Below are 10,227 nucleotides of genomic sequence, written 5' to 3'. Positions count from 1 at the left end.
ACCTGTCTTACGCAGCAATGTAGTGTACCGTATCACCTGTAGGGCCTGTAACAGTTGCTACGTAGGTGAGACATCGAGACGTCTCCAGGATCGCCTCACGGAACACGACAGAGCAATCCGGCTTGCCGAAACTGACCAGTCCGCGCTTGCAGAACATTTTTGGGCTACCAACCACGATCTTGACCCCAAGCGCGACTTTGAGATAGTGGACCACGCGCGACACTTTCGCCACCGCCTATGGCTAGAGTCACTAAACATAATGAACAACCCTAAGGCATTAAATCGCCAGAAAGGCATGCGTATACATCCAATCCTGGAGACTACCGTTTTATTGATGGATGATCACTGGCGCAAGGCAGCACACGTCCGTGCTACAACAATGACGAATGAGTAACGTGCCACACTTTGCTTGTAATGTATTCAAAAAAATTCTGTCAGTTGAGAAAGGGACACGAGTTCCGAAAGCTTCTGGAAATATTTTATTTTATTTTATTTTACTGGGTATACTTTAAATAAATATCTGTTAAACTTTTTGTTGTAACATTTGTGGTAAAAGATTTTCATTAAAGCAATATCTTGTAGTGCACATTAGGATTTACTCTGGTGAAAAGCCTTTCCAATATGATATTTGTGATCGAAAATTCTCAAAAAATTCAAGCCTTTTAAGACATTTTAGAACTCACACTAAAGAAAAGCCTTTCATATGCGAATATTGTGGAAAATCCTTTTCAACTTCATCAGGTCTTTCAAAGCACAGACGGACCCATATTGGGGAAATGCCATTTTCTTGTGACAAATGTACAAAGACGTTTTATAACTCATCCAGTTTGAGATATCACAAGAGAGTGCATTCTAAGGAAAAGTTCTATTCTTGTGAATTCTGTCAGAAGGCATTTTCCCAGCGAGCAAATTATTCGCGCCACAGGAAGAATCCACACGGGTCAGAAGCCTCTTTCGTGTGAGTTTTGCAAGAAAACCTTTTCTATGTCTTACAATCTAACTGTACACCTAAGAGTCCACACCACAGAAAAACCCTTCACGTGTGCAACGTGTGGCAAAGCATTTTCTCAGAAGTCCAACTGGTACCAGCATAAAAAACTCCATTCTAAATGAACGTCACTCCAAAATGCATTTGTTTTCTGTTTTCACATGAGTTGTAGTTTTTGCATCAATCTTAATGATTCATTTTATCACAAAAATTTCTTTATTTTGGACAAAATGCTTTTAATTATAACTACTAATATTATTATTGTTCTTTTTCTTCTTTACTTGGAATTTATCATTTTAAAAACCCTTCCCTTTTTATATTTCTTATTGATAATTAATGTCAGGTTCTCTCTTGTCTATATATTCATTTCTAAGATTTCATTTGTTTTCTTTATAATTTACTGATATTCTCTAGTATTTAATTTTTATAATAGTTTCTTTATTATGCCTTATTGCATAATAAGATTTTTATAAATTGAGAACCCTAATTTCGATAGTTCTGCATTTTATTTATACTTACGTGAAATACAAATATTATTGGAAACTGCAGCAGTTGGTAAGCGAGAGGAGAAGCTCCCTTGTTGCATTGGACTTGAATTTCTGTACAGTGTACTTTTCGGAATGTCGATGTTATGGGACTTCTTGAAGTGAAACTTCTTTAGGTGCGCTTCAGGTTGTTTTCAGATGGGACTAACTGCGTTCGTCGATTGACAAAAAACGCAATGAAAATGCGACCGTTGCCAGAAGAAACGCATTATAGGCACTCTGAAGAGCCAATTATCATGCCCCGGTTAACCTGTGGAAAATATTCTTCCGATTTTCACGTATAATTCAATTTTGTTAATTGGTAAGGTAATAAAATGCAAATTTATGCTCAATATCTTTAATTTTATTATAATTGTAATTATAATAAAATTCGTTTTTAATTATAATAGAGCACGTATACGTGCAATGCGACCACGGCAACCACTTCAAATTGAGTACAAAGGAGAGATCTAAGCTATCTCAACAGCGAAACAAATTACAGCGTGGGATGGAGTTGAACAAAGAAGCCGGAGAAGATCCACCCACATCTTCAGAGCCTTACATCTCCCCAGAAATGCGAATTTGAAGGAGTCGTGGAAGTTGATACTGCAAATGAAAACGACGAAAAGTCGCCAAAGTCCAATCGTAAACAAAAAAGCAAAGAAGCCAAAACCGACTGCCAGAAGTGCTCCATCAAATCGTTCAACATGTACCGGGCGTTAGCGGCTGGATTTTAAAAAACTCTGAAGCATCCATGCACAGAACATCCTTCCTTACATAAAGCAACAATAGCACTCTTTCTTCGTGGCGTCAACTGCACGTAACTCGCCATCCTGACACACGCAAGAAATGACTGCAACTCTTGCAGAGCGTGCTTATATAGCTGAAAGTAATAGCTGATGCAATATTACGTCATCTCCTACGCGTGTCAATCTTATCTGATGCAATCTGTAAGAAATATTGCCATATATTTACATTATTCGGACAACGATTACAACTTTAAGGCGTGATGCACTTTCTTTGAACACTAGTGTAATTACACGTTTTTCCCAAGGCGGATGAAAAACTTTAGGCTAGAATCCGGGAAGTGAATCAAAGAACTTTTACTGACTACTCTTTACAACGTGACTGAGTTTGTCGTTTTCAGACGTGAGTTGCATAGTGTTATCTTCGCGAATTTCGAGTTTTCCTCCAGAAAACTGGTAAATCGACCACAGAATACACCTGCACACACCTTATAATAATTGTCATATCATAGGCTAAACGGACTCAACCACACACACACACACATTGCCTTGCATATTATAGTTTCCTCCGTCTTACTAATTATTATATTGGAAATTCTCTAATTGCAAGGAATGATACAGTTGGAATTGGGTGACTATTCCGATCTGACATTCATCGCTCTTCCCATATGGACGGCATGATATTTTAGACTTCAAAATATGGCTTAATTAAGCGTTCTTCCTCGATTTTTAAGAACGACATTTTTAAATGTCGCTCTTAAAAACGATAAGGCATTTTCACAATGAGAACATACATGGTATGTATCAAGACAATACACACAGGGAAGAAAGAATTCTTTTTCGTGCGAGTTTTGCCGGAAAGCATTTTCAACTTCTTTCGTTCTAACTGTGCTTAGTAGAGTCGACATCAGATTAAATGGCAACCCAATGGTCGCGGGTTTGGATTCCGCCTCGGCCTTGGATATCACGATGGTGCCTCACTGTCCGGTTGGATCTCACTGCCACGATACACGAAGGAAGCAGGAACAAAAAAAAAAAAAAAAAAACCGCTTCCTTCGTGTATTGCTCACATCATACGATAAAAAAAACCAGATAGGATAATTGTACCATTAAGCATCGTCATATAGACTAACAGGCCAGGTGAAAAGGGACATCCCCGCCGAGCCGTAGTCGAGTGGTCACGCGTGAGGGGTCATAAGTACACGTTCTTTGAGTGACCGGGCTTTAAGTCGGTGACTGCTAAATACTGTGCTGTTTCTTGTATTCTCTATATACTGTGAAGTACTCTGACTGTATGGTTGTCCCGGAGTAGAAACAGAAATTATATTTTATATTTTAGAAATCGTGATATGTTTGTATCAGCATATTATAAAGACCGACCGATGTAATTTGTATACGAGTCCGCAATACAATGAAGCATGCGCCAGTAGCGCGATCTACTGATTTTCAGAGACAGATTAGTTGGTGCCAGTTGTTGAAGGATTAGTCTCAGATAAGATAAGATAAGATCAGAAAGATATTAGTCTCATCAGCAAACCTAGTTCGTTCTGCTCCGTGTATAATATGTCTGTAAACTGCGTTTTTTCTGAGGTCTATTTGCTATTTGCTATACGAGAAACCGAGTTTGCGGGAGAAAAAATCACGCAACCCCTCGCCTAAGACAGACTAACTCAGAGACGTTGTCATAAAGACCCATAAAAAATCCTTTCCTCATTCCTGGACTTTAAAATCATGTCTTTTCCACCCAGTGTGGTTCAGACGGTTATTATACCAACCGTGCTAGACATAGTGGTTTAATAAACTACACGAAGTCATAGTTATGATGTCATTGTAAATAATGACACAGCTACGACTTCATACGCGCAAAAGGATCACGGGAGACAAAATGTGTTACTGCGCCCTCTATTTTACTATTATAGGAACACAGGCCGACTGCGAAAACGAAGTTGCCATTGCTTTCCCAGCAGAGGCGGACTGGCCATAAGTCTTAATGTGGAAACGCCGGTTGGCCAGTGTGATTTTGACCCTAAACTAGGGTTACCATCCGTCCTCTTTTAACCGGATTTTTTGTCTAAAATTTTTGTCCGGGTGGATTTTAATAAATTTGTCTAAATGTCCGGATTTTTATATTATACGCCATTTTTTTATGCAAGCTCGACTAAAACTACCGAGTTACGTTATACAGAATCTTTTTCGGAATAGGAGACGATTCTTCAATTCGAATTTCCGTATTGACAATTAGGCGGAAGACCCCGACGACGCTCAGTTTAGTGCATTGAGATTGTTACCAACCCACGCCTGCTTCAGAATTTACGCTCATATAAATTTTATAGAGTGTAGCAATACAATATTTTGGTTTAGAGAGTAGATAACGCGTGAAGATCGTGTGCCAGAAAAAGATATATAAATTACAGGAATTGCAGCATGTCAAATAAATATTGACAGTTAGAGGGCCTGTTTCTCTAGAAATTGATTGCAGCATATGAAAACGTGGATTTAAGCTGTGCACACCAAATTGATCGAAAGTTGCGTACTGTCCACTAAATTTGGTATACTTATCAACGATCCAATCAAGAGGCAGACACTAGTTTATTTAATACCAAAGTTTACCTTTTTTTAAAATACTGTTTTTCACTTTAATTACAAAAATATTTATTATCCATCTTTATACCTATAGGTACTTTTCTGCAATTAGATTAGTTTAGTTGTGAATGTAAAACATAACCTAACCCTAATAAAATTTATGCTTCACTACTTACAATAAAAAATATTATTACAGTATTTCAATTATAAAAATTAATATTATAAAGACTATACAGTACTTCCCCTAAAATGCCTAAAAGGAAGTGCATGTTTACAATAGCGATGAAAAACAAATTTCCATGTTTTGTATCTGGCCGAGAGGAATGGGAAGCTGAATGTAAAGTTTGCATAAGCAAACTTTACATTCAGCTTGGGGACGTATCTTTCAATAGCCAATAAAGGGGTTGGTGATTTGAAGCATCACATTGTAAATGAGAAGCACAAGAAAGCAGTTTAAGGTGAGGCTTCTTCGGCAAAGGTTACAGATTTTTTTGTCAAAGCTGTCGGTAAAATAGAATATGATCTAGCTGCTGCAGAGGGTACCTTTGCTTTTCACACTGTTAAACATCATAGTAGTTACTAATCAATGGATTGCACAACTGCCATGTTAAAAAATGTATTTTTTGATTCTGAGATAGCAAAAAGATTTTCCTGCGCTAGAACCAAGACAGAAGCCATTGTAAACTTTGTACTTGCAAATCATTCTCTTAATGTTACTGTAAAAACTTTTAAAAGAAAATAAAATTGCATACTGTGGGGTCTCTACTGATGGAAGCAATCATGGTTCTGAAAAAATCTTCCCATTAATCATTCAGCATTTTGATGTAAATAAAGGAGGGTTACAAACAAAATTGATTGAATTACAGAAGACGCATAACGAGACTGTAGATACCATTTCTACGTATGTTAAAGAAACTCTTGAAAAAAAAACGGTTTGTGTGAAAAAATGTATTGCATTCATTGGGGACAATTGCAATACAATATTTGGAGGACTGAGACGAAATGAAGAAGGGAATAATCTCTTTGCAAAATTAAAGAAATTGTTGCATAATAAGACTTTGATTGGAGTGGGCTGCCCTGCCCTGCACATATTTTGAACAATTGTCTTCAGAATGCCGCAGAACTTTGGAAAGTTGATGCAGAGAACATTTTTTTTTTAAAATTTACCAGTATTTTCATAATTATACAGTCCGGACTGAAGAGCTTAAGGAATACTGTGAGTTTGTTGAGATTGAATATAGACAGCTCCTTTCTCATAGCAAGACGAGATGGCTTTCATATTTCCAAGCATCACAAGGCTCATAGATATGTTTCCAGTTTTACAGGCTTATTTTCTATTCCAAGAAAAACCTCCCATTGTGATTAAAAGGTTCTTTGAAAATGGATTTAGTGAGATTCATCTTTGGTTCATGCAGTCACTTATGAGTATATTCCATACACGCATACAACGAATTGAAAGGGAAAGTAACTCAGCTGCAGAAGTGCTAGATTAGTCTTAGTCTTAGTCTCAGTGAAAGAAATTATCTCGAAACGGATGGATCACAACTTCATGCCATTAAGAGTAAAGGAAATGCTATACAAAAAACATGATGAAGGACTTGTACTTGAATGTGAAAAATTTTCCAGTGATACAAAAAATCTGTATAGAAATTGCATGGAATATTTAGATAAGTGGCTTCACCATATGGAATCCATTTTCTGTTTTATATGGATGAAAATGGATACAGTACCAAGCTGGAACGATGTAGAATGTTCTATTTCCTACTTGATTGACAAAGGGGTAACAATTGATGACGTTAAGTGTTTTGACCAATTTAACAATTTGAAGAAATTATTTGAGGGTCAAATGAATAATAAAGACTTTAAAAACATGCTTATACATGAAAAGTGGGGCAAATATTTTAGTAATTTAAAAAATATTGAATTCCATTCAGAATTGTTGACAATTGCCCATTTTTTCTTTGCATTTCCTCCTCATAATGCAAATGTAGAGAAAGTATTCTCTCTAATGCAAAGTCAGTGGACGAAAGAAAAGAATAGGTTAAATGTCAATTCTGTAAATGAACCTTTTGTTTTTTTTAGGATCGTCCGTTTTAGATTAATAATAATCATATTAAAATATCAAAATTTCGAAACATTTATTACAGTATCAATACACAGAAACCAGTCCATCCGTTAGAGGGCGTGGCATCAGTGCTTGAATTGTCTGTTATGCCGAGTCGAATATCATTTGTAACGGAATTTGTAATATTCTTCTTGCAGTGAGTTCGTTATCTTAAATCAGTTTCTGCATTTGACTTAACGTTTTAGGAATCTCCCTGTTGCCAATCAGGTAAGACTTACATTTCTTGAAATGAAAAGACTTATTTACGCAGCAATAAGCCTATAACGTTTAAAACTTAAGAAATTTCAGTGTTTAAATACAATTCATTTGCAAATAATTTAGAGAAATAAATTAAAATTATTATTTTTCTGAATGATAAATTCAATTGCTGTCGAAAGTATTAGATTTTTGTTTTATTACATGATTTATTCTTTTGCGAATTTCTCGCACAATTAACTGGGAAAAAGTAAAAGTGCAGTACATCTGAGAGAACGCTGCTAGATCAGTCAGAAACAAAATACAGGAAGTGAGGCGTAACGCGTTGGCTGCTGCAATGTAATAAACGTAATGATTCCTGTGAAACCGTTAATGATATGAATAATATAAATATTTTAGCTTCACTATGATTTAGTTTTTTTCATATATGATGATAATGAGTTACACTTTTCAGGTTTGGATATAGTTTTGTGCCTGCATGTTGAACGGTATTGTAGTAATTTAATATTTCCCCAAATGCTGCGTGAACTGCAGGCTGATATTTTTGAAGTATATATATATAATATATATTTTTTTAATATATATATTTTTTTTATTTTCAATTTCCAAGCATTGGAATCATGTGCAGAAGTCAGTTCTTAGGAAGGGAAAGAAAGGTTTCATTTAAGTAGCTTTGAACACAAAAACACATAATATACAGGTGTGTACACACACACACACACACACACACACACACACACACACACACACACACACACACACACACACACACACACACACACACACACACACACACACACACACACACACACACACACACACACTTAATTCGTAAAACACTTAATTCTGTTCATACAATTAAAAATGATACAGTTGTTAACTCATTGCTTGAGATTCTTATCAGGCACCCAATTCACAGCAATTCACATATCACACAACAGAAACAAGGCATTTAATTAAGACTGTTTGGAGTACTGAAAGACATAAGCACTTCATTTCCACACCATTACACTAACTTGTGGCAGCAAGTCAATCCTAGTTTGTCAGAAAACAAGATGCACATGATTTCATCAGGGAAGTAAAGGAGGAAAATATTAAAGATTGCACCTGCCCATTTCTTCTTTTTCCATGGCTTCGAGTTGTAATCATTTCTATCACCTTCAAGAGTCTGGTATATGTATAGTACAAATTAGTAATACATCACAAGCTTTGTGCAAAAAACAACAACATATGCACAGCTGCCAGTTTGAACTTTAAATAAAAAGCTTGTTATATAGCTAAGTATATGAAACAAACATACAGCCTCTTGCAACAACAATAAGTTAAATGTTAATATTCACTGACTGCATACAAGCTGCCAATAAGTAAATCTTTCTTCCAAAATACTTGAATTACTAGAAAAACCCAAGATATGAAAAGACAAATATGAGTATTCTTCATGTTTCAATTGTTCTATTTATCAAAGTGTGCATAATAACCTACAAGAAAAATTAAATAAGTACTGTCTTTCCTTCTTATTCTAAACATTTTGTACAGCTTTAATACAGTATGTAATTTAAGTTATGTGCTCCTTGCCAACATTTGTTCACACAATGCCAGGCATGGCACATTATCTTCAAACAACCATACCAAATGGTGTGAAAAAATTAAGTCTACAAGTTAAGGTGAAGCATCTGCTGGAAATAATTCCCAAAGAGGCTAGCAGGTGAACATTGTTAAGTAGGTGGAACAGCTAGAGTAAAACTGTGGTGCACTCTGAGCTGCTATTTACATCATTCTTCAATTTCAGGTAGGACACAACACTTTAAGAATATAGTCTGTCAGCAATGCAGGAACAGTTGGGTTATCTTCATTAATAGCCCTCAGAATTTTAATAAGAACTTGCAGCGTTGTGTTATTAGGTGGTCCCTGTTCAGCATTATAAGGAATGACAGTAGTAAGATATTTTGGTTCCATTCCATTGTTTGCAGAGCGACCCCTTTTCCTTTCAGTGTTGTACTGTCGTCTCTTGTTTTGGATACTTAAGAGTAATGAGATAAAAGTATTTTTCAGTTCTTTTTCAAATTCCAGCTCATCTCTTAAAGCAAGTTCTTGAATAAGTGTCTCAGAATATTCCTGAATCATCCTTTCAAGTTCTAGGTAGACTTCATTTAACTGAGATGTCGTTAATGTCTTTAATTTTTCTTCATATAATAAGGATGATATGGCAAATTTCCCCTTCAGTTCATCATCTGGTGTTTTTGATGAATCAGAAAGCTGACCATCTGTAGAAGAAGATTCTTGTTGCTTCATTATTTCATCAGTTTCTTCCAAAACTTGTTCTGCAGTAAACATAGGCTCTTGCTGAAGACTAGATATGATAAGAGAGTGCATGTCTAAGTCTTTTGCTAAGTCTTCATCTTCAGATGCATCTAACTCATCTCCGGAATCTCTATCCCTTCGTTCATTCAGATTTAAAGATGGAATTTGCAGTTTCCTAGCATATGACTTAGACCAATCGATTGGGAGAATATTGCCAAAATTTCCTGTGAGTGTCCACCACATTTGGCATTCGTTCATTATTTCTTCTTGAGTTCGAACCTGCACAGGAGCAAAGTTTTCCACTTTTTCATCATAGTTACAGAAACACTTCGTGATTTTCTCATCAAAAGTATTGACTAGATCTTCCAAGGAATTTGAAAACATTTCACCAAAATTATTAACTAATACATTATCGTTTGCTTCGGGAGTAGGATTTATGTCTTTATTCGAATTCTCAACATCATCAGAACTTTGGAAGTCACTAAAATCGGACCAGTCTTCTGTCTTTGCTAACGGCGCTTCTTAAGATATATATATATTCGTTATATGGTTACAAATTTCGTTTCTCATTACCACTCACTGCTTCTTCTTTACTTTCAACGTTAGGATTTTATTTGCAGATCAAAATATTGAAAGGTATCATAAAATACCGAGTAATAAATAGTAACAGGGGCTCACATCTGGTGAGTATGCGTTTGGCACACCCAGGGTTCTGAGCTGGATATCATCATTCTTCTCTTTCTTGGTGATTTCCTTCTACTGTTG

The 10,227-nt window shown here is 36.0% G+C and overlaps 1 protein-coding gene across 1 annotated transcript; it reads right to left on the bottom strand.

The window, feature by feature from the left end:
• Positions 1 to 8,355: 8,355 nt before the first annotated feature.
• On the bottom strand, positions 8,356 to 9,987 carry LOC150090644 (fasciculation and elongation protein zeta-2-like). The gene has a single exon (XM_090379294.1). The coding sequence runs from the start codon at positions 9,844 to 9,846 to the stop codon at positions 8,947 to 8,949; it is 900 nt and encodes a 299-aa protein (XP_090235420.1). The 5' UTR covers positions 9,847 to 9,987; the 3' UTR covers positions 8,356 to 8,946.
• Between the last annotated feature and the right edge of the window lie 240 nt (positions 9,988 to 10,227).

This window comes from Mastigoproctus giganteus, chromosome 1 (genome assembly GCF_048544385.1).
Source record: "Mastigoproctus giganteus isolate SK-2022 chromosome 1, ASM4854438v1, whole genome shotgun sequence".
Classification (NCBI taxonomy): domain Eukaryota; kingdom Metazoa; phylum Arthropoda; class Arachnida; order Uropygi; family Thelyphonidae; genus Mastigoproctus; species Mastigoproctus giganteus.
This window is presented reverse-complemented; position numbering and strand designations above follow the sequence as displayed.